Source organism: Neophocaena asiaeorientalis, unplaced genomic scaffold (genome assembly GCF_003031525.2).
Source record: "Neophocaena asiaeorientalis asiaeorientalis breed wild unplaced genomic scaffold, Neophocaena_asiaeorientalis_V1.1 scaffold150, whole genome shotgun sequence".
NCBI lineage: Eukaryota > Metazoa > Chordata > Mammalia > Artiodactyla > Phocoenidae > Neophocaena > Neophocaena asiaeorientalis.
The window spans coordinates 18,258,352-18,284,611 of NW_020176571.1; the positions used below are offsets into that span (position 1 = coordinate 18,258,352).

General features: G+C 37.1%; 1 protein-coding gene across 2 annotated transcripts in view; it reads right to left on the reverse strand.

The window, feature by feature from the left end:
• Positions 1-26,260, reverse strand: part of SOX5 (SRY-box transcription factor 5) — a 389,772-nt gene that overhangs the window by 186,559 nt on the left and 176,953 nt on the right. For both annotated transcript variants that reach the window (XM_024733444.1, XM_024733445.1), the window contains exons 4-6: positions 23,567-23,653; positions 14,955-15,127; positions 9,731-9,799 (exon numbers count right to left, since the gene is read on the reverse strand). In XM_024733444.1, the coding sequence (XP_024589212.1) occupies positions 9,731-9,799; positions 14,955-15,127; positions 23,567-23,653 (329 nt within the window). The remainder of the gene's footprint in view (positions 1-9,730; positions 9,800-14,954; positions 15,128-23,566; positions 23,654-26,260) is intronic.

The following is a 26,260-nucleotide window of genomic DNA, read 5'->3' on the forward strand; positions in this document are numbered from 1 at the left end:
TCTTGGAAGGAAATTTGCCATGTGCTAGGGATGTCTGGAATGTATGTCTTGACTCATGATATAATTACTCTTCGTAGAATTAATTCATTTTATGTTAACGCTGTTAATTTCACTGGCATCTAATTTTCTACCTATTTGTCAACTCTCTTCAAAGATAGGAGACAGAAATTCTTTCTAAAGACTCTGTGAGCACTTCCTGCTACCACATTTATTTACCACACTAACTGTATAAATTAAGGTGAAATAAAAGAAGTTCATTTAGGCCAACATATTGACTTTTGACCTATATTCTCCAAACCTGTTATTGATAACTTGCTTTGTTTTGTTTCCCACTATTTGATAATTACATTCCCAGGTTTTATCTAAGCACTGATGGATTCTGCTTTGTTAACTGGTAAGATATGAACTGTAGAGCCTCAGTGAAGAAAAACGTTCAGCTTTTTCCACAGGTAATGATGTTTGGTAAAGGTGGCAAAGTCATGGGAAACGCTGCTCTCGGTCTGCTTTCCGGGCCAGTCTCGGTGATTCCATAATGACCACACTGGATTAAATGAAACCAGGGTTCACTTCAAAAATCATACTGCAAAGATTGGAGAAAGAAAAAACACAGAAACGGCACAGAAACTGGATGACAGAAAAAGGAAAACAACATGAAAGATTGAGATTCCACATAAAAAAATGAGGAAAAGGAAACGACCTCCTTCCTTGAAATGCATTGTTTATGTCTTTACTGAGGAGCCCAAGTCAGGATGAATGAATTACAGAACCAGGATGACAGCTTCCAAAAACTGTTGTCAATGTCACTTCAACAGAATCATCAACTATAGCTGTTATTTCAACTAGGGTCTCAATAATGATACTAAAAAGTTTAAAATATCAAGGTCATTGTCTAAAATTATATATAAACTCATACTGTTTGACAAATTTAACAAAAAGGGGAAAACGATGGTGAAATTCTCCATATCTATGTCCCTTGTCCCCACTATTTTCCCACCAGAGAAACTAAAAAATATATTCTATGTTATACAGATCTTAGAACTGCATATTTTGGTTTTGGAGCTTCAAGCTTCACCTTCACCTTTCATCATCTTTAGGAGGACTCCTTTGTTCCCAGATACTGTTTACTGTTCTGAATATTTTCTCCTATTTAAAAAGAAAGAATTTTTTTGAAATGATGTTCTGATTTACATTTCCAAGATAGACTGACCATGTGCATATATCTCAGTTCTTTCTGGAGACATCATTAAAACAATAAAAACAAGTAATTTATAAGCCTATGTCACATAAGATAATTAAGAATAAAAGGCATGCACAGGCAAGAAATATGACCAAAGTTCTGGAAGATGAAAAGCAATTGTAGAGTGTTAGCTGATGAAAGTGGGTGAAACAGACTAGAGTATACACGCAGGGGGTTAAGTGAAAACAGGGCTTAATTTTTACTCAGAATCACCAGAAAGTCTTAGGACTTGAAATGCTAGATACGAGAGAGAGAACAGGAGTTTAAGACCTGGGTTGAAAACAGTAGTATTATTTGAAAGTGGCTCTTTAAGACCTGGGTTGAAAACAGTAGTATTATTTGAAAGTGGCTCTCGTCCTCTCCCCTAGCTACATCACACCCACTTCAACAGAAACTGAATAGTCTAAGGAAACTTACGATAGCTAGTGCATGATCATTGGAATCCCAGAACAAAGACCTTTCTGTACCCATATACAGGATTCATGTTATGTATGGCCAGCTTCCTGTTCTCGCTAAAGCAGTGCCCACCTGTTGATAAGTCTCATTCATAGTCAGAGCTCCCAGTCTACTTGTTCTTATCTCATTCTTAAATCTGGATGGGTAACCAATCATTTTCTAATTCCAGTAGAACTTCAAGCTGAAAGAGTAACATCAAGATAGACAAGGAGGTGAAAATGAGAGAAAAGATAATTTAATGAAGTGAGAATTTAATTTTTTGGGTAACACCCTCAAACATGTATACCCTGAGATATTCAAGGAGAAATGATCCATTAAACAATAGGATAACCTGAAAAAAGAAGTAGAGAAAAGAAGTTGCTCATGGAAATTAAAAAGGTAATTTCTCAAAGATCCAATTTAAAAATCTAGGAGATAAAAGTTTAGGCAATCCCCTAAAAATAAGAACCAAGAAACAGAAACAAAAAATATGAACATTAGGAAACATAGCTACTAACCCAGAAAATACAATGTCTGCCTAATAGGAGATCCAGAAAGAACTGAAAAATAAAGGATAAAATGGTCAAGAAAAAAAAGACAAGATAATTTTCCAGAGCAAAAGAACATAACTTTAGAACAAAAGACTCATGGTGCTTACAAAATAATAAATGAAAAATATCAGACTATATGCTGATACTTTTCATTTATTGTGAAATGCCGCAGTAAACAGAAGATACTAAAAGCCTTCAGAAAGCAAAAATATTGGTCACACCAACAAAAACATCAGATCAACATAATATTTCTCACAGATGCGAGAAGATGATGAATCGATGGATTTGAAATAGAAGGGAAATGACCTCCAACTTACAATTTTATTTGCAGCCAAATTATCAATCAAGTAGAGGGGTAAAAAGGAGCCTCTCCTTTTTTTTCTAGGAAGTTTCTTGATGTGATTCTGGAGCAAAACAAGGAGATAAAGCAAGGAGGATAATATAGGACCTAGTGATTCTCTCGACCCTGGAGAACCATAAGGGGACATCCTAGAATGTCGGCAGGACCAACTAAACCAAATGAAAGCAGAAGAACAGAGGACTAGGGAGCAGGTGTCAAGGAAGGTCGGATTGTGGAGATCTGGTTTATTCTTGAGAACTTACAGAGATAATAAGGCAACTAATGTGAGGAAGAAAGACTAATGAAAAGTCAGTTGGAAAGCTCAAACCTACACAGAAATGAAATACGGAGCACCTTATTTAGATTATGCAGAAAAAATATATAGACATATTGTAACCTAAAAATCATCTATTGATTTTCAGTTTTTAGGATTAACCAACAGGTAAAGCACAACAGCTATGTGTATATGTGTATATATACACATACATATATACACACATGTATTATATATATTTAGAGTAAACACACAGATAACAGAAATTGGCAGCCGTGTGTGACAGAAGAGAGATGTCATCCTCATCCGACAAGGCAAGCGTTAAGAGACACTATTTAGAGTTGACTGAGAAAAGAGGTGTAAGTTAACTGTTTAAAGTTTAAGAATATCTATTGGAAGGACTTAAATGACTTATGTCACTATATTACAGGTGAGGGAGGGGTATAGGGGAGGGTGCTGGGCTGGCAATACCAGAACTAAGTTTCCAGTTTCCAAGTTAATGATATTTAAAGATGATAAGTCAGAAACGGTACTATAATAATATTTGATATACAGAAGTATAATAAATACTGGAAGGCTATAAAAAAAACAGATTTTAAGGAAATCTTTTCTGAGTGAAAAGATTGGGCATAGTACAGAGGACTGGGCTCGGATGGTTGCTTTCATTATTCTCTTGTACTCTTTTAGCCATCAGGTATGTGTTATATCAATACAAATTTAAAAATATATATGCATATCAATCTATCTGTATGTCTATCTACAAAAGCAGGTTTGTCCAGACAGAGAAATCATATGAATGACTGTAATTCTATCATTAGGTAATCACCAGGAGACGTACGTAAAAAAAAAAAAAAAACAATGCTTAAAGGATTTTAAAGTGGCTTCCTCTGAGTAAAAGGACAGACCTGCCAGGTATCATCACTGCTCTTTTAGGAGAGGACACCCATCTTCTCAATAGGAAGTTCTCCTTCCAGAAAGTACGAGGAAGAGAGGAAAGTCATTTCGAAAGCTGGTACTTTGTATCTCCATATTTTCTCCTCTAATAATCTATCTGAATGTCAAGAACTATATCCTCCCAGTGGTGGTATATTGTATTTCATACAGAAAAACATTAGTCGGAGCTCAAGGAGTTAATGCATTTCCTTCTTAGGTTGAAATGCTACCTTAATTATATGGTGTTTATTCTTGGCATTTCCAGTTTCCTAAAGAGACAAGGTTACTTTGCAATCTCTTTGTGCTCATGTATATGTGTGGGGTCTTGTTGAGGGGGGTAAAATGCTTCCGACTTACCACACTCAGAGAAAGAAATCATAAATCAGCAGGTCAGTCAGGTACTATTATTTCACCTTTAACGTTATTATGTTTCCAATGCAATATTTCAATGGATTTCCTTCTGCATAATAATTTATCAAGAATTACCGAAACTCTTAATGAGCTCAGAGAACTTTGGCTCCAATAAAATGAAACCTTTATCACAAATTGGTTGAGCCCATGACTGCAACGTAATCATTCAACTGTATATAAGTCAAGATGTATTTTTACTTCATAGGAATAAGTTCCCAGGGAAAGAAAACTCATTTTAAAACTTTTGGCCATTAAGCCTTAAATGACAGAATATTGGTGAAATAAAAATGACCAAGACTTGGGGAACTTGGAATCCAGCCATGGTTCCACAAGCAACAACTTACGTGACCTTGGGAAAATCTTCTAACCTTACTTGGTTTCACTTTACAAATGTCAAAATGAGAGATAGGTCTAAATAAAGGCTTTCTAAAATCTGCCATAGTTCTAAAATCATATAAATTTGGAAAAGTGAACTTACACTTTTCAGTGGCTACTGCCATGTAGGTTATATTTTTTTTTTTCCTAGAAATTCTCCTCTATGGAAATAATCATTAAATTGTCCATCGTCAGAAAAACAGAAAGAAGTTTTTCAAATGACTTAGGCAAAAACTTTTAGCATTGTGTGCTCATTACATGCCAGGGATGATGCCATTTAATCCTCAGACTAACCAGGTGTGACTTAGGTACTATAATTCCCATTTAATAGATGGGAATAATGAAACTCAGAAGGACTGAGCAATTTTCTCAAGATCACATAGCAGATGAGGTACAAAGATGCAGAAACTAAACATGAGTATGTCTAAATCCATAGAACCTGCTCTCTATCTTTTTGTTTAACCATTGAATAGACTTAAGTTTCATACAGTTAAATATAATCCTGTAACACCTAAAGAATCAAGCTCTCTCCTACATACTATGGAATATACACCGCACAACTAAGGAACAGAGATTTGTCCTTTGCTCAATCCTTAGCTCCAGACAGAATCAGCGACCCAAAATTACTACTAGTCCTGCATGTGCTTACCTTATGAATCAGAAACAATGACAGGGGGTTATTAAGTACCAATTCTTTGCCCCCAAGAGAACACAATGAACAATAGTTGGAAAAGTTTATCAGAAGAGGGAATGCAACAAATATGTGGCATCTCTTATGACAGTTTAAACACTGAGCTTCCAGTGTGGGAATCATGAAATTATGCATTTGAAAAGAAGTACAATATCTTTAAATTCACCCTTAAAAATATTTAAGTCAATTTCATATTAGAGCATGTTGTTGGATTGACCCTCTAAGATGCTCATAAGAACTTTAAATTCCATTAAGTATTATTGAAAAAGGGTAAGAAATTTAAAACTAGGACATGCTTCCCCCGGCCCCCCCAAACACACACCCAAAGCTACAGAAACCGTGTCCTATACAAAGCTTCAAGACAAAAAGAGAACTTGAGTCTTCAGGAACATTCAGTTTGTTGCCATGATGGACGCTGAATAGAGGTCACTCATTCATTTACTTTAAAAGGTTTTGGTAACAGTGAATCAGGTCAAGATGAACCACTCGTCTAAGATCGTTACTGGAAACATAAACCATCTAACAGTATTAGAAACAGGCTGACTTATAAAAAAGAGGTTAGTCAGGAAATAAAACTGCTGAAGATGGGCATTATAGCACAAGCAATAGAGTAAAAGAAAAAAAAAGATTACCCTCAAAAAATCTAGAAGGATATTTTTCTCTGAAATATTTACAAATTTCATCTTACGTATTAATGTGCATTAAAAGTTAGCTAGATACAGTAAGTGAAAGTGCAAAGATGTTCTTTTTTTTAAGGACAATAAGCAAAAACATTAAAGAAAAATATTGCTGAATAGTAGAAAAGGAAGACTAAACCTTCTTAGTGTTCCTAAAATTAAGGGTCTCATAAAGAAAGAGACAAATTCTTGAGGGAAGATGGGATGTTTCTGATATTATGCTTGATTTTATTTGTAGAATGAACTGATCTATGATCTTGTAAAGAATGACAGAAAATTCTCTTAATTCTTCTTTTAATACTCATGAGTTATGTGAATAAACCTGGAAGAAAGCTATAACTCTATAAAGTCTTTATAAAGAAATAATGTAGATTGAGTTTTCAACCCAATTAGAATCACGCAATTTTAGAGCCAAGGTTGCTTTTTAAAGAGATAAGAACAGTTCATAAAGAATTGACCCTAAGTGATTAAATAAACTGGCTAATTTGCCAATTCTTATGGCATTTTTCTCTTTCAACAAATAACTGCAGAGTAAAACTTACCACCGTTCTTTTCATCTGGAGTTGAAAGAAAATAGAATTAACAGGTCAAGAGAAATTTTAAATAACCTGGGTCATTAGAATATGTGAATGTTTGTTCATACACACACGTACAAACTTGTTCATACGTTTTTAAACTTGAATGAAATATACTTCGAATGGAATAAAGATGACTAAATTAACCTCTCCTTTAAAGAGAGGAAAGAATGAGGAAAATGTTAGGGGACATCACCCTCCTGTCATTTAACACAGCTATCAAGTGTGAAAATTCGTTCTGCTCTCTTACCTATTAATCTAATCCATCTCACAGATCTGCTTAGACCATCTAACGTATTGCATAACTTTCCCAATATCTGAACCAAGTTAACGTCTTGTGTATTTATAGCTGAAAGAAAAATTTTAAATGTAGCCCTAACTGTGGACTAGTAACACTGCAGTCCACTATTATATCAAGAGAGGAACTAGAATGCATTGTTTTCTAAGGTCCAAAGGAACAATGGCACAAAACATCTAAAAAATGCAATCAGGATGAATAACGTAAGTGGTATGTTTTTTTCTACAAGGTCTTAAGGCTCCATATTTAAGAAAGAAAAAAAAGTAGATCAAATTCAAAATATACTATATATTTTCAGATATCAAAGAAAATTTAATCTATGGTAAATTCTTATGTGAGCATTGATTACATATTGACAAAAATTCATTTCATAATAATATTTGTTATACATTTAATTTGCCTTCTACTATAGCAGATTTGATTTTTAATCTTCTCCCTCCTTGTCCTATGCCGCCAAAGAAAAGGAGGAAGTAGAAAGAAGAAAAGGGAGAGAAAAAGTTCTATAAAGGAAATATGGTTAAAGATTTATGTGGGGACCAAAAAGGATCTCTTCTATGTTTTTAATCTTCTGTTTCTACATATGCCCCTACATCAGTGCTTCCCATATCTCTCAATAGACTAATTTAAATATATTGTGATTTTCATAACTATTAAGTGTTTGTTAGACAGCTCCAAATTAACAATTTATAAAATATACTTTAGAACTATGATTTCAGTTAATGAATATACTAGAAGCTGTGAAAATTAATTCCTTTCAGACTGTCACTCTTGCTCGGTATTTAATTTTTGCCTGAAACATTCCCAGGCTTTTTTTAAAAAAATAATAGCGTGATGGGTTTTGACTCCATCCTTATCATTTATCTGTACTAACACTAGAAAAGAGGACAAATACACAGATATAGTATCTCAGCATCTTTTAATGTTTCCCCCAAATTACTGTCAGTGTGACATTATTTCCTTTAGGGACTACTGGATTTTTTCTGGTCTACCCTGTGAACTAGTGGAGGCCAGCAGCATAACATTTTGATCAAATAGAAATTCTAAGCTTTTAAAATTCTCATACTCAGCAGAATTTCAACTAACAGTCAGAAAACTTTGCTTCTGATCCTGGTTCTACCTATAACTAGTCATGTGATCTTGGGCAAGTGATTAAACTTGGCTCCAGCTCGCTGGAATACAGTTTCTATAGTCATGTCATTTCTAGAATAGTTTAAGGTACTTCATTTAAAAAATGCTCTGCCTTATAAAGTACAATGCTCCATGCTCTGGAGCAAGAAATCCTCCAATTTCAACATTTTGTTATTATGACAGAGCTTTAAATCCACATTATGAACGCTGAAGGTGTTGCACGATTTATATGGTCAGAAAACACAGCTGATTGAGCCTTCTACATATTTATAATACGGGTTTACATACATTTTTGCAATTCTATGTAACAAAAGACTATCTCAATCTCATAAAAATTATAAGCACTTAAAACCATTGGTACCCTCATCAAATCACAGTGAAACGAAGTGACTTGCAAAGGACCACACCACTCATTATGGAACTGTATCTTATTTATAATGAGAAATTGCCATAATAATTCTATTATCTTTGGTTTTCAATAATCAAAAACATTTTAAGTGTAGATAACCTCGTACCATCAACTAAAATGACATTCAAAGGCAGCATGCTTAGGCTAAACATGAAACCCGAAAAACAGTTTTAAACCATTGAATGAATAACCACACTCCAGGTATGGACAGACAGATAATATCACATTAGAAATATGCTGTTCGTAATTAAGGAAGGCACGGAGTCTTGGCTGGAACATTTCACTGATGTTTCTCTGTCTCACTGAAACTGTGCTCATTAAAATCTCAGGTAGAATAAAAATGAGTAAACCTTGACTGGGCTATATAACCCACAGTAAAGAAATTAAGTGTAGCTGACCCAGCTAGATAAAATGGGATAAACGTTTTTGGCAAATAAGTCTAAACATGATAAACATGTGGATGAAATAATTTTGACATGTTTGCTTCTGTCATTTATATTTACACTTAATAAAATATATTGGATTCTCAAGATACAGCTTCAAGAGAATGATGAATTTCTCCCCAGATAAGCTGACTGCAGATCTAACAGTTGATTTCCGATGGATGATGTCCCGTAAGGTCGGAGTCATTGCTCCATGAACTAGTTTCCTCTTCTTGCTAGTCATAGCAAGTATGTATTGAGTACTTACTATGTGCCTTGACACTACGCTAAAGCTCTCCGTCCGTGATTTTATTAAATCCTCCTAAACACTCTACGAAATGAGCGCTTTCAGAGAGGGAATTTTCAGAAAGGGAAACAAATTTTGGCAAAACGCATGCCACAAGCAAGTGGTGGAGACAGGCTATCCCTGGCAGCTTTGCTTCTCATCATTGCAAATTTCCACAGAAGAAAAATATGGAGGTTATAGAGCCCTCAGTCTTCGTTTCTCCACGCAGTATGAAGGGTGAAATTCGACTTGAACACCAAATCGTTACCCTCCCTCACTTCCACCTTGATCACACGTGGCTCTCGAGCCTACTGTAAAACGTTCTCCCTGCCACCGACGTCTAACTGAAAACCTTTCTGCTTTGGTTCCCCTGCACCTCCCCCATTAAGAACATTTCCAGGCACATATTAAACGTTAAAGAATAGAGAAAATGAAACATTTCTCTACAATAATTTCCTTTCCGTGTAGGATAAAAATTACCATCAGCTTGCCTCCCCTAAAACATCGCGACACAGTCGGGCCCGTGACGGGGCCACCGTGTGCAAGATTCTCATGGCTCGTGGGTGACACGTCACAATTAGGCTGAAAGTAACTTTTATTTTGGAGCTCATTTCAGTCAGGTCACCTGAAAATGAGAAACGAAATCTATTTCTTAATTGGAAGTCCATATGAAATTATGGTTTCTGACCTGGATCTGTTGCTGAAGCAAATTGATTTTGTGTTGTTGCTGCAGAAGCTGCTGCTGTTGTCTTGCAATCTGCGGAGAAACGGCACATGAAAAAGTTAAGAGTATATTACAGTCCCAGGGGGAGATTACCAATGTTCTGTGTCTCAAAGTTTGATTTGACACTGATTAAGCTTACGAAGATAGATGTGCCTGCGCCCCTACAGGACCAGCAAGTCATCCTTAAGTAGGATCAGACAAGATATTTAGACTTAGGAACAGTTATGCTTCTTTTGGAAAACGAAGCCTAAGACACAACAACAGTGGTCCAACCCAGTGTGAAATGCTGGAGTTTCAAAAATCCCTCTTCCTGGCAGTATGTTAAGGAGGTACTTACCTCTGACATTTTCAGCCCTTGGAAAAGAAAGAGAATATTTCACAAACAGGAGGGTGTGTGCCAAAGAGTTCAGAGCAGGACAAGGTACTGTAAGATGCTCTATTCCTTAGTGAGGTTCTGGTATGCTTTTGTGTCTTGGTAAACACTGTCATTTCTGCCTCTCACAAACTGACTGCCGAGTCCTCAACACATTCAATTCTGGTCTCTACTGACAGGATTCTTAATAAAGTCACCAGTCACTTCCAATTTTTTAAATTCTGAAGTGTTTTCTCGTCCTCACTGCTTGACTTTTCATCAGAATTCAATACTCAAGCGCTTTCCCTTGATCCTGAACTTTCTCCCTTGGCTTCCATGACATCACATTTTCCCTGTTTTGCTCCTACCTCTGAGTCTGATTCTTCTCAGTTACTGTCAATGGCTCTCTCCCATCACACAATGTTGTAGGCTCACTTTAGACTCTATTCCTTTCCCTCTATACCTACATCCACACGTATGCCAAGTGATTACAAATTTGTTTCTCTAGCCCGGATCTTTGCTTTAAGCTTTAGACCCATTTATCCAACAACATTCTCAAAGGCACTACAAATTCAACAGATTCAAAACTAAACTCAGGAATTAGCCCTCAGTGTGGTCATCCTAAGTGTTAAGCCAGACGAGCACAACTGCTCCCTGTTTTTCGCTCTCATAACATCCTCTACCTACTTGATACTATACCACATGCTATGATGTTATATTTATTTTTGTTTTTGCTTTAATTAACAGGTTTCTGTCTCCTAGGTAGAAATTCATAAATACGGTGAAGTTAGGGGTCACGTAGATTTTGCTCTCACCATTTGCGCAAAGCCTGATGCAAAAGGAGTACAGAGTGAACACTTGATGAAGAGTGCATGAGTGAAGAGACAAGAATAAAATTCTAAACACTTCATGAGATAGGGCAGGAAACCTTCTCACAAGAATGTAACTTCTCTCCTCATGAAACTTATAGCTGCCTTATAAATACGCTCTAATTCTTATTCTCAATGCTATGGTCACTATCATTTTCATTAGGAAGGTATATCCCTTAACCTCTGTATCAGAAAGCAAAAAATTCAGGAAAAAATTTATGCAGAGTCCATTACTATGAATGAAAGTAAAGAATCTATATGATGAGGTTGGATCTACATGGCTGCACAATGAACTTTTTATTTCCCCTATGTATGCTGGTACAATTATAATTATTTTAATGCTTTTGTTTTATCTTAGGAATACAGCCTAAAGAAATTCCTTTTTCTCTCTCTGAAGAAAAGTCAGAAAGGAAAAGGTAGAAAACGAAATACCACTCTCTTCCTTAAGTCCGGTCTTTCCTCCCACATATCAATATTTCAGCCGATATTTAAATCCTTTTATAAGTGCCTTAAGATTTCATTAAGAAACTAACCACCTCATAGCCCTCCACACTTCCTCCTGTTCTAAGTCACTGCTGCCTCTTGCCTGGATTGCTGTGATAGCGTCCTATCTGCTCTTTCTGCCTCTGCCCTCGCTCCCTCCCTGCAGCCTACTATAAACCAGCACCAAGAGAGATCCTTTTAAAATATAAGTTGTGTTGTGTTATTCCTCTTTTCAAAACCCTCTGTCTCGCTCAGAGTAAAAGCCAGTTTCCATATGATGCCTGCAAGGCCCTGTATGAGCTGGCCTCCTGTTATCTTTCTGATGTCATCTCTCTCTCTTCCCTTTGCCACTCCGCTTTCCTGTCTGCTGAACACACCAAGGGTACTCCTGCCTCTGGGCCTTTGCACTTGCTTTCCCCTCCATCTGGAACACTCTTTTCCTAGATAACTGCATTGGTCACTCCCTCACCTCCTACAAGTCTCTGCTCAGCTGTTACCCTATCAATGAGGCCTTCCCTGAGCAGTCTTTTTTTTTTGGCTGCGTTTGGTCTTCATTGCTGCGCATGGGCTTTCTCTAGTTGTAGCGAGCGGGGGCTACCCTTTGTTGCAGTGCGTGGGCTTCTCATTGCGGTGGCTTCTCTTGTTGCAGAGCATGGGCTCTAGGCATGCGGGCTTCAGTAGTTGTGGCACACGGGCTTAGTTGTTCCACAGCATGTGGGATCTTCCTGGACCAGGGCTCGAACCCGTGTCCCCTGCATTGGCAAGCAGATTCTTAACTACTGCGCCACCAGGGAAGCCCTGAGCAGTCATTTTAAAAGAGCCTATCTCTCTACCTGGCACCCTCATCCCTATTTTTCTGCTTCATTTTCAACATATATTTTACTTATTTATTGTCTATCTCTTCCCAACTAGAATTCAATACATGAGGTATTTTCGTCTGTTTTATTCCTTGCTGTAACCTATTAACTAAAACAGAAGCTGGCATCAAATTGGTGCTCAACAGAAAGTTGTTGAAAAGATGAATGTGGGACGGAGCACAGAGTAGGGACACAGTGTACTGACTAGGGAGTGTTGGGAGTAGGGTCAGAAAAGGAGTTCTAAAGGTGAGAGAAACCTAACCTGAATCTTAAGGAATAAATACTAAATGTCCTTCAGAAATATCCCTGTGTCCCGATGAAAAGATCAGTGACTACAGAGTGCTGATGCTGCACGGCAGAGAGGATCTGGGAGAGCAGAACGGGCTCCAGGAACCTGGCCAGTAGCTCTCAGGAGGGATCTTCTCTCAGGCTGTATAGGCAGCATTGCCTGGCATCGCTCCAATACAGCGGAGAATTTCTGGAAGAACCTAAGGATTTCTGAAGTTCTAAGGAGAATGGCAGAGTAAGTAGAAAATTCTAGAATCCGTTGATGATATTTGAGGATGGGTCAGAGTGTGAAAGAGAAAGTAAGGAACCTTGCTCTCCATTAGTAATTGCTCAGATTTTTTAGGACAAGCATGCCCTCAGGCCCATCGAAGTATGGATTCTCTACAAAGAAATATCCCCATCTGAGTTCCAGTTTCAGAGGCTCCTAGGATCTTCTGAATTCAGATGTCTGAAAGTATTGAGGGTTATGAACAAGAAAAGAGTGGTGTTCTTCTAGACTGTCATGGGCAATCATTCTGAGCTGTTTCATCGTACGGGTAGAGCAAGAGGAATAAGGGTCATCTCCAATAACAGGCTAAATATATACTTAAGGAAGATGGTGACACATTTCATTAAAAATAAAAATATCATCTTTCAAGCAGAGATGAACCATCAAGTAGAGAAAAGTAAACAGAAGGAAAGGAGGGCTCCTCAAATGTAATCTGAATATTTCTCCACCTCTTTCAACTCTGCTAGTTTACACTTTGACAGCTGTCTAGAAGGTTTTGCAGTATTTGTGTAGATACAAAAGTACCCTTGACTAAATAACAGTCCTCCTCCACTTAAGACAGTGAGTGCACTAAACCCAGAACATGGGATGGTAAACTAAGTTAGTCCTAGAAAAGATGTGCCATCTTTATATGTAAGCTCACCCTATGACACCTTCTGTCTTTCCTTCCCATGACTACCAAGCCTCTTTTAAGTAATACTTCTTATGCATTACCTCCATTTCCCCACTATGCATTGTTCTTCTACATGTCAATTCTTATTATCTGATTTCTGCTACTAAAGCTCCAGAGAAGCCCCATGTTTAAAGGCTGACAATGAGAATCTAAATGACTACTCTAGTAGCTTCTTGCTTCTGGATATGTTCATTTTCCTCTCCCTACCGGCTATATGCCAGCATCTCCCAAGGATCTCTCTTCCCTTAATTCCTTTCCATTTTCTCATGATATCGCCACTACTCTCATTTAAGGCCCATAAACCTGTCATTCCTCTGCATGAAACACCTTGGCCCTAGATATTAATACCACTGCCTCTCATAGGTCATTTAGATCTGAGCTTAACTGGCAGATCCAACCACCCAAGCTAAGATGGCAACCCAAACTTGTCATATTAATCAATATTTATTAAATTACTCTCAGTACATGTTTTCAAATTACTTATCACTCTCTGAAGTTATTTTGGTAATTTTTCTTTTCCTTTGTTAATTGTCTCTCTTTCCACTAGAAATTAGGGGCTTTGTCTTTCTGGTTAATTGAGGTAACTTCAGTAGTTAGCACAGTGCCTGGCACACAAGCACTTGATTACTATTTTTTGAATAAATGAATGAAACTGACTGTCTCCAGTGGTTTAAACTACTATCTCTATGTAGATAATCTAGGAAACGAGGCTCAGCCCTCTCTTCCAAACTGTGAATTGATATTTCTATTCTCTCACATACTTTCAGATGGACAACCTGACGACCGCTCTAATTCCGCATAATAAAACCACCTGCTTTTCCAAATCTGCCCTCCTCTTGACCTTCCCTGTTACCCTGGCTCAACGCTTTTCCTCTCTCTTTAGCCCACTTAAAAAATTCAACTGACCATAATTCTTCCACCTATTTATCCCTTCTTTCTCTTTCTCCATGGTCACTACCCCATCTGGTTTAGAGTCTCACACCTTATTTAGATGATCATAGTAGCCTCCTAACCAAACTTCTTGCCCCATGATTGGAAATTGACTTCACTTGTTGAATCCTACCTAGCCTTCCAAGTTCACACCAAACACATTGAATGAAATCTTTCCTAATGTCCCTGACTGGAAATGGTCTCTTGACTCTCCACGGTTCTTTTTGGTACCGTGCTCGTGAATTTCACCTCGATTATAATCACTTCCAAGTTATGTACCACTAAAATAGTTAATAAGCTTTTTCAGATGAGTTTTTTGCTCGCTTTGGTGTTTCGCCTTTTTATTTACTCAGGCAGGGCAGGGGGGAGAAGCTTTTACTGATCTCTGTTTGCCTCCGAGAGTGACCTGTATGCTTCAGGCAGAACAATACCTGAGGAACCTGACTGTGTTCTCTAGTTCTTACTCACCTGTTCTTGCTGCTGCTTGGCCAGCTCCATTTGCTGCCGCTGTTTCTCGATCTGAGATGCAGCCAGTTTTTTCTGCTCATCATGGGCAGCCAACAGCTGCTCTCGCAGACTGGTTAGCTGATTGATCATCCCCATGAGCTGTCTCTCCTTCTCAGCGAGGCTTTCGGGAGTCCCTGAAAATAAGATGGCAATAAAACATGTAAGAAAAGAGGAATAAGAAGAGAGTGGTTTTTCGATGACAGTGACTCTGGTGTATAGAGAATTATGACATGAGTAAGGTTGGACACACAAACATAGACTTACCTTCTTTTAGATTATAACTCAACAGTAAAAAGTGATGGCTATTTACTCATTACAAAATATCAGGATGAACAAATATTTTGATTGTTTTTATTTATGATGAGCAATAATCTGTAGCTGTTTTGCCCCTTTTATTTCATAAGTAAATAAAAAACTGTTGGCTGAGCATTTATTATTCTTAATTTTCTAAGCTGGGGTTTGATGGAAACAAAAAGAGGCTTAAAACACAGTTCTTGGTCCTAAGTAGTTTTTTTTTTTTTTTTTTTTTGCGGTACACGGGCCTCTCGCTGTCGTGACCTCTACCGTTGCGGAGCACAGGCTCCAGACGCGCAGGCTCCAGACGCGCAGGCTCAGCGGCCATGGCTCACGGGCCCAGCCGCTCCGTGGCATGTGGGATCTTCCCGGACCGGGGCACGAACCCGTGTCCCCTGCATCGGCAGGCGGACTCTCAACCACTGCGCCACCTGGGAAGCCCCGTAAGTAGTTTTTTTTTTTTTGTATCGAAGAGGCAAGACAAACCATGAAAATTTAATAACCACAATTATTAAGAGATCAAGGGTATTATTATCAGTAATACGATTCTTCTTTTCTTAAAAAGAGAATCTTGAAGAATCAGATTAAGGAATTCTACATTTAAAAAGGAAAACTTTATTAGTTAATCACGTTTTAGACTGTTTTCTCATATGCCACTCAGAGGCTTTCTTCAAAAATAGAATATAGCTAGCAGAAAAAATATTCAAGTTTGAGAATATAAATTTATGCTCTCATGAAATGATGCAATGTAGTTGGAAAACTAACTGATCACATTATGGCCACCCAAGATTACAGTTACATCCAAGACTATAGTCGTTAGCACCATACGTTGTACCATTATTGACATATTTATTTACTGAATCTCCCAGTGGAGTATAAACTCCATGATAGCAGAATTCTAGCTTGTTTCGTTTAATACTATGTCCCCAGAGTAATGCCTAGCACATAGTAGGCACCCCATAACCTTTTCTTAAAGGAATTAAATAAATAAACTTCTTAAGATGAGAGAAAAGTCCTTAATTGAGTGACAATGTATGATTCTATGCAAATAGATAAATAACCCTTATTAGGATTACTTAAGTTAAGGATGCTTTCAAATACATTTGAAATAACAAGAAAAAATCTTTGGAAGCTTATATTTCCCCAATATTGTTCTATTCTACCAAAATGCAATAGATATATGGCTTGAAGTTACAATCAAAATCACAGTAAATCTTTGGGAGTTTTGATATAACTAAAGGAAAAGTAAAAGGAAGGAAGAGTCACTCAGGAAAGGAAAAGTCCTAAAATTTTGATGCTGAAAGTAAACTAGAGATTATGTTTCTTCCCTCAAAAAAATTACCACACATTTAATTCAAAGCAACAGTCAATCTTTGCCAGGATGTTTTTTTTTTTTTCTTTTATTGTTGGTGTTCCTTAGATTATCAGTGTTATAATTTGGACAGGACTCGAATTGCTTTGATTTTTTTTATAGAAATGTTGTTGCTTTCAACTGGTAATCCACCTGAAGGATCTAAAAGTCATTCATTACGTTGCCTTTAAAAATTCTGCCTAATGAAAGTGCCTCAAGCAGCCGCATAACACAGGGAAATCAGCTTGATGCTTTGTGACCACCTAGAGGGGTGGGATTGGGAGGGTGGGAGGGAGAGGCAAGAGGGTGGGGATATGGGGATATATGTATGCATATAGCTGATTCACTTTGTTATACAGCAGCAACTAACACACCAATGTAAAGCAATTATACTCCAATAGAGATGTAAAAAATAATAATAATAAAATAAAACTGGAAAAAAAAAAGCAAGTGCCTCTACTAGAGTGTAAGCTCCAGAAGGGCAGAAATCTGTCTACTCCATTTGCTACCATTACATCTCCAGAACATAGCACATGGCAAGACAGAGAGCAGTATTTGTTGAATGAACTGAAAATATAATGAATAGAAACAGACTTAAGTTATTCTAAATTTACAACTAAAGCTTTTCTCAATGGCAGTCTCATCCAACTAGAGTAAAAGTCAGACCCCCTCATCAGAAGGTACGAATGGCATTATTCTGTTTCATCAAAGGAATATTTAAGTTATCTAACTTACAAACATCTGTGCATTGGTCTTTTTCATTGACAACGAATGCAATCAAACTTTGATAAAATTTAGTTATGTATCCTTTACTGCAATATAGATACTCTTAGAAGTTGGAACCTATTAAAATTACATAAGGAATGCGATCACGTATAACATGACAGTATAAATTGATATTCTAGTGTACACTGCTAATACGATGAATATTCTTACCTTCTTTCAGATTTCTGTAATTTATTTTGAAAAAATAGTTTAATTCTTTTTGCTTCAATATCTTAAAAGGTGGACTTCGGCTTGGATTTTAAAATATATGTACTATGGAAAGCTATCAGGTTTTTTTTTTTTTGCCTGCACTGCTTGACTTGCGGGAGTTCCCTGGCAGTGAAAGCACCAAGTCTTAACCACTGGACTGCCAGGAAATTCCCGTGAAAGCTGTCAGTTTTAAGGGCGACTATCAGAATGAAACGGAACAATTGAAAAGTAGCTATGGTCTTTACCGTTGTTACCCCATGGCTGGATATTTTGTTTCTGGGACATTATGAACAAGATGTGTGCATTATCATTTGTACAGTGAAAGCAAGGGTCGTTCTTATCTTTTTTAAAAAGTATGGTTCTATACAATTTCTTACTACAAATGTCTACCTTTTAATGGAGATTGTAATTTTATAACCTTTTCCCAAGATATTCCATCCGCTTACTTGGGTATTGTACTTAAAATGTAAAAAACAGCTTTGTTTTGTTTTGTTTTTAATATCACATTCAATTCACTGCACTTAGAGACTGGAATGTAGTCAATAATAGCCATCTCGAAGCACGGCATTTCTTGGTCATCCATTCATCAAATACGTACTGGGTTCCAAACTTTGGGCCTACAGTAAGCTAGATAGTCTACAAGGAAAGTTCACCATGGAGGCAGGCTAACGATGGGTGCATCTCAGAGGGACTCTTCATCTAGCTGTGGTGGGTCTGAATAAGTTTTCATGTTTCACAGGATTTTAGAGATCACCCATTCCAACTTTACTAAGACGGACTACCAAGCATCACGTAGAGAGCACAGGCTTTGAAGGCAGACAGAATTAGAGTCACATCTTGACCCTGTCACAACTAAAGCACGTGGTTCTGGATAATTCATCTCTCTCTCTGAGACTCAGTTTCTTCCTACATAAAATAGGAGTAAAATGACTTTGTTATAATAATTTTGTAAAGGATGTTAGCAAAGTGGCTGTACATAAACAGGCATGTAATCAATGCAACTGTTTGTAAATGAGGGGATGAGGAAATAAACCAAAAGAGGTAACCTCATTTCCACAAGTCTTTGAGAGAATCAGGGCAACAAGACACCAAATCTTTTTAACTACATCATGCTCCCCTAGTAGGAGAAATGTTAATTTCAAAGGGGAAAATGTTTTAGGTAAATTCTATTATCCAATGATCTGGATAGCGTAAGCTCTGGAGTCCACATCTACAAGAAAAAACAATGGTTTTATAATTATTTTAATTTTAGGATCTTCACGAGCCTCGGACAGCTGAATACTTGTTAAATGAATGAATGTATTTTTAAATGAGAAAAATGTTGAGGAGAGGATATTTTTACTTTCAAATATAAACCCTAGATTAAATATGCAAGAGTATTCGCTTAAAATATGCATTATTAAGTGCCTGCTGTAAAAGGTATATATAACTTCTTTTTTGTTTGTTTGTTTGTTTTGTTTTGTTTTGCGGTACGCGGGCCTCTCACCATTGTGGCCTCTCCCGTTGCGGAGCACAGGCTCCGGACGCGCAGGCTCAGCGGCCATGGCTCACGGGCCCAGCCGCTCCGTGGCACGTGGGATCCTCCCAGACTGGGGCACGAACCCGCGTCCGCTGCATCGGCAGGCGGACTCTCAACCACTGCGCCACCAGGGAAGCCCTATAACTTCTTAACTGGTGAACTGGATTATCAATATACGAATCAATGAGAGCCAGTGGCTGATTGGTCTCTTCCCATCGCTTGCTGTGTTTATACACTGGCATGAGGACTCTGGCTTCCCAAGACAGAGCAAGTAACTGATTTGCAGAAAACATAAAGTCGCTTTCTGCTTTTATAGACACTGCCAAACTTATTTTAAAAATTTATATTCTGTGCCCCGGTAGTCTTTCTTCAGTTCTTATGAAATAGTTTTTACAAAAAGTGAAAACATTACTCATAAGCAACTACAAGGAACTATAAAACAAGCTTAGTAGATTAAAAACATTAAACATTTACTTTATTTAGAAGTAAATGACTATATGTTATGTACCTGCCTTATGGCTGACTCTTATGTTAAACAAATTCCAGATACAACAGTTCCCTCAGAAAATAATCAACATTTCCAACCCCTCTAAACAAATGTGATGCACAAATGAAACAGTCACAAGATAATTAGCAAACCATGTGTTTCTTAAATAGTTACTGGACTTTTAAAAGAATGGGTTTAAAACAGCTTTCAAAGTTATACAAACCCTTACATATCTAAATGCTGAGATTTTAGTTTCCATGTTTTAAATTTATAAAAATCCAAGGATACCTCTTACTAGATTATTACCTGGGACCTGATTCCTGTTCCAAGCCTGCTTATTTTCAAATCGTCTAATGTTATTTAAAGAGAATCATCTCTTTCAAGCCATATACTAAATCTACATATCTCTTTCATATCAAAATGTTATGTCACCTAAGAGGGGATCTACTTTAATCCTCATGTTGAATCTACATAGCATGACTTTAATTCATGAGTCCTGAAAGACCACAGTATTGTGGAATGGATTATTTACTTGAATCCATCATTGGCATTCTAGAGCTGTTTGGTGTTTGCCTTTATGTCCCATCTTCTAGAAAGAACAAAATTATAGCTTTCAAAAAGAGCCAATTTTTTATTATACCGACTACAACTGGCATTTTCCTTAATACCAGATATAACACTTTACTGGCCTAAATTAATGCATTCTGAGCAGGGTGAGAAGGGTCTACCTGGGATACCAATGGGAAAGAAACAAGGCTCTGAAGAATTCTTCGAACAAGGCAGGTAGAGAAACTGATCTAGGCTTTTCTGAGTGCCCTACTCAGAAAACCTCTCAAACAATGCCCTGCTTTCATAACCTGAACAAAATAGAAATATTTTAAGAGAGTTTTGCATGGAGATATTTTTCTTATAATTTTACAAATAAATTTAAGTCAGTAAAATACACATTTTGCAATGGCTTTGTTGAAAAACAGACGATCTGTTTAGATTAGTCAAAGCTGCCATGGATCCCCAGATACTGTCCTCAGGTGAAGTGCCAATGCAATGACCTTCAGTGTAATGGAATTTCATGCTAGCTGAAACAATGTGTGTGATGCTACTGGCTGCCAGCTGGAGTGCAGGCACTGTTTTTTCCCTTCTCAGTAACTATGAGGCTATAAAATGTATTTCTTCATCTTTCACACAACCATTGCTCAGTGCTTCTGCTATAGATAAGGGCAAAGAAACCTCTGTAAATGGCCAGTTACACTATACGGCTGATTAGAGAAGAAGAAATAAATTATGTCTGTAGTCATCTAATCAGTTTACAATATATATTGACTGTTTGCTATCGGTAGACCTTTTTAGTCAAACTCTTTTGTTCTGGAAAACTGAATCCAGTGTACTTTTGTGTGTGTTTTTTTAGAGAATTGTTTCTAATGTAACTTTAAAACCTAATTACTTCACATTTCCAAAGTACCAGACCATAAAATGGTCTAAGTTCTAATCTAACATGAAAAATAATTTTATGCTTTCAGAAATGGGTGACCTTTCCTAACTCACACTGTTTCTTGAAAAATGAGATTGACTTTAAGTGCGTATGACAACTCTTTATTGACAGCTAAACTATCCAGACCAAATGCTATTTATTTCTCCTCTTTTTAAAAGTTTATCATTTTCACTTTTTAAATAGTAATAGTAAGAAACACTTCGTTGAATTTTGCCAAGCTGTAAATTTAATCTTTGTCCAAATGCGCTGAAACTAATTCACTCACAGCAACTTGAAGCCAGCACTTAGGAACGGAGCTCTGCCCTCACTTGGCTATGGTCTTAGATATTCAAGAATGGACACACACACACAAACACACACACACACACACACACGCATTCATTCACTCACTCATGTTTCCTGGAACTAATTAAAAGTTAAGTGAAAACTGACCAGTGTAAATGGAGGAGAAGAGTTTCAATCCACAAGAAGACTCAGTAAATACTGTAAAGGCTGTAAACATCCTAATATATACAAAGGTTCTACTCAGATACATTGCTCTGAATTATCAGTAATAAATTATCTAATAATTGAATAAGTTCATATTTTCAGATTAAAAAAAAGGTCATGCTTATCCTGCCCTACCCTGACTGAAAACAGTCTACGCATACATGAGACTTACACCTTTATCTGCCTCATAAAAAACAGGGGCCAAACAGCTGGGCTATTGTTCTTGACTAACTTCGTCTGAGGTGGTATGAAAACCACATTCCTGGAGCACATAATCATAGGGTCTGACCGCCCCCCACCCAAGAACCATTAAGTCAAATTCATTTCCCCCCAGAGGGCAACACACTATTGTATCCTCTCCACTTTCGAGCCACCTATGAACAATGGATAGTAATTGCAACTGTCACGGGCAGTCAATAGGAAAAGTAACCCAGCGCTTTTTTCCTCCAGTTTTCTGCCAAACCTGATCCGAGCACCTAACAACCATGCCCCCAACAGAAGAAAGATCTACAGTTGCTTTTAAATGCATCAGAAAACAGCTTTTTGAACAGAACCAGAGGACAATAACTAAACTTGTGCTCTGAATGTGAAGCTTAAAAAACTCAAAATTAAAGACAGAAACTTCTTTTGTGACTGTACTGCAGCTTCCTGAACTAACCCCACAGGCAAGCCTGAAAGGACAGCTGAGCTTCTTTCCTCTAAGCTTATCATCACTGCTGTTGCTGCTTTTAAGTTAGACTTGTGAGGAAAAGGAGGGAGGGAAAAATGTTTGTCCTCCAATGGAATGAGATCACAAGGCTTGGAACAGGCGGTCTGCTCTGCTCTGCTCTCAGTTATTACCCAGGTCACAGGAGAATAAAGAACCTTGGAGAATACATCCTGCATCTCAGGTGCAAATGGGTTAAAATCCAACAAAATAGAAAATGAAACTTTTCTGTTCTCTCTAAACTTTGTCTTCAAGCTCTTCAAGGGATATTAATTATTACTTCTTTGAATTTCATTCCATTATAGGTTCTGGTTACTTAATTTGCTGATTAGCAGGAATTCACTTTCTCACCACCCGTTCACACCTAATCATAGCCTGAATATATGTAAACTCCAAATATATGGATGAAAAGTGAGATACTCAAGCAAACATTTTATGGAAGTTTCCCAAACAGAGATGCTGACATCACGTAAGTCAAACATTTGAGAAGACTGATTTGTGCTTTGCCCTTCTCCAGGATGCTCTGATGTAGTAAAGCCTTAAGAGAGATGATTGCCTCTCAGTGGGAGAACACTTGCACGTACACACATATGCAAAAAAGTTATTTACACACAGATTTCTACATGTATATCAATATAAATCTGGTGATATTTAAAATATATATTCAGCCGCTATCAAAAATATACAGAGTAATACATAACAAAATATATTAATATTAATAAGTAGTTTTTCCTTAAAATTAATCCTTTAGAACTCAGATTCAAAAGTGTCCTATTGGCAACAAACAGAAAACCATAGATTGCCTGCTATGCTCTGAGAAAACACACTTTTTAATTAATTGAAAGCACCACTTGATTTTATTTTTATATGAGGAATTAAACCTTCTCCCTTTGTCATTCCTGGTTTTAAGTGGAGATTACGTATATTCATACTCCTAATACGTAGAATGTATAAAATCATCTCATACAGTTTTTAACCCTGCTGTAGATACATTTGTACTTATAAGTAAGTCATTTAAAATTTAGAAAAAAAGATGAACGTCAAATACTGTTAAAGATATAGTGGGGTTATTCTGTTAAAAAAACATACTATTATAAGGCACAGAGAGAAAATAAGAACCACTGTACATCCCTTTTCAAGCTAGAAGGAAGAAACACCAAAGACAGAGCGCATGGGGGCAGAAGTACTTTATCACCACTAATATTTCTAAATATCAGATTCATTTCGGTACATTTTAGATCAAAATAATTGCAAACATATTACCTTTTATTTCACCAAAGTTCCCTGATCCCATTGCAAGAAGCTTGTCTTTCCAGTCCTTTGATAGTAGCTTTTCAATACTGGGGGTTTCTAAGTAAAGAAATAAAAACAGGTAAGCAAATCAATGTGACTATCTTTATAAACAAAGCTCATTAAAAGTCTATCTGCTAAAAAGAAGGCCATCCCTACCCTGGTCCCAGTTCATAATGACTTCATCAACAAACTGATAACAGGGGAGGAAAAAAAGAATGTGTTTTGTCACCTGCTGTTTCAAAATCATTAGCTTTTTCCTCTTGTGGAACAAAGCTGTACTAATTCTTTATGACAATGGGTACATATAAACCTGCAGTTCATTGTTTTCCAATCTGGTGAACAAATTCCTGCTATAATGGATGCTTGTCAATTTCAGGGTGTTAGTCTGCAGTCAAAAAATAATTATGTTGATAAAATGCAGAGTAAAAAAAAAGGCAAAGAATTAGCTCTTAAATCTGCTACATGTAATTATGTCCCTCTGTGTGTTTACAATTACATCCACTTCATAATATGTGTTTAACATCGTGTGGTGGTTAGCACACTGTGGAAAGATTTGCCAGTACCGTGAACATATAAAAAAGAGTTGGTGTAAAAGAAGCTTTACAAAGATTGCAGAATCTAGACAAGTAAGTAATGCCTATAATGGAAACTTATTATTTGCTTATTTCAGATTTGTAGCACACTCTTTGAAAATGTCCTGTATTAAGACAGGACACACAGATTTTAGAGAGCAGGGTTATGTGGTGGTCTGACATCTGTTTCTATATGTCACATGGTTTTGATCTCTCCTTTTGTGTTGAATTTTAATGTATAAGTAAATATAAATGCTAATAAAACTCCGAAACATCAAACTCAGTTCCAAATAATGTAATTTTATATTCTTGTCAGCATTTAGACGGGTACACAATTACAATGGCTTTCAATCCCACGATTAGCACTGCATTCAGTTAGAAAATGGTGTGTACTAAAAGATAAGTGTCCCAGTATGCTCCATCTAAATAACAATACCCACACTTATTATCTGGATCGAAGACACACACTGCCATTCTCCACATTGGTGTTTATGCGTATTTGTGTTTGTTCAGACATTTGTTTACCCCCTACTAGGAGCATAAAGGGAGTACATGTTAACTTATCAAAGGGACAGTCTGGCCTAGAGACCCTAAGATTATTAGAAAAGCGTTAATTTTCCCCACAATAAAATGCATTTTAAAGCGTCTTCAGCATCATCTTGGCTAATGCTATCTACTTTCTCAGGCCCTCATCTTAAAGACATCAGCTATCAGAGTCACAAAGCCTGCGTGGAGTTTTCAACGGACGGGAGGTGGAATTTTCTTTGGAAAAACTGTGGCAGCGTGGACTGCTTCCTTTTCAGATGTCAAAAACTTGGGGAAAATAACATAGTGAAAAGCTCTGAATGATTACTTCTTCACATAGCCTGTATGTATAGTGTGTACATATACACACACACACCCCCCACAACTACTGTGTGCACATTTACATGGAATGTGTGAAATGGTTTTTTTTTTTGTTTGTAACAAAATATATCTTTCTATTTTCTCACATTTAAGGAAAAAAGATCCTAAAGATTTTACTTTTTCTTAAAATATCCCTATTTCTATACCACAGTGTTTTGAAAATGGTAATGACAATTCTGAGTAATAAAATGCATTAAACCTCTTCTTACTGTAATCAATATTTCTGTTCACTGAGGCTTTACAAGTAACTCTAAAATACTTCTGCAGGGATAGCCAATGTTTCTACATTCGCAGTAAACACTTGGTGAGTGAAATCATTTTTTAAACCTTAACAGAGCAGGTCAAACAAATACCACTGTTTCTTTTTTCCAGCACTCTACAGAAATTCTTGAGTTGCATGTAAACAGGGTCCAACCAATATGGTATTTGCAGTAGAGTACCGTCAGTCATTAAAAGCTAACAAACCTTGCAAAGCAGGAATGCAGCAATAGAAATCCATTGTGCACTAACAATAGGCCCCTGAACCTCCCGGCACCAAAAGCAGACCATTTTACTTTTAAGGCTATTGTCTGCAAAGTCCATGACAAAGCTTTTCCCCTGCAGCTAGACAAAATATTCACTGTAGTGTGCTCATAAAGAAACAGAAGTCTTCTGTCTAAGTTGCAGAGTTAAAGAAACAGCCGCCAGATTTCTGAAACCTGCACAACATTCCTGGCCTCTTTATTAACTTGCATAAAGATAGGAGGCTCTCATACAAAGCCAGTTTTTTCAAGTACCTGACTTTTAACATACACTACAGAAAAAAATGAATAACTTCTTTAAGACCAAGTAATTTGCAAGATGTAAAATCAGAAATGTATCCAACTCAGGGTTGTCATGCCTGTGGATGAATAAAGACAATAATACTTGCAATTTGGATGAGGTTTAAACTCAGATTCAATAAACGTTTATTGAACAGCCTGTGTGCCAGGAGCTATGCTAGATGCTTCTACCTGTATTCTCTCATGTAATCAAAGCAAAAATCTGAAGACTCAGATTGTGTTATTATATCCATCTTTCAGGTTAAGAAAAAGACCAAAGGAAGAAAAGGATTTGTTTGAGGTTTCACCATATGTAATGGGCAGAGCTGAGTCCTGGACTAAGGTTTATTTTTTTCCCTACAAATTCCTAAGTCTCTTATTGATGA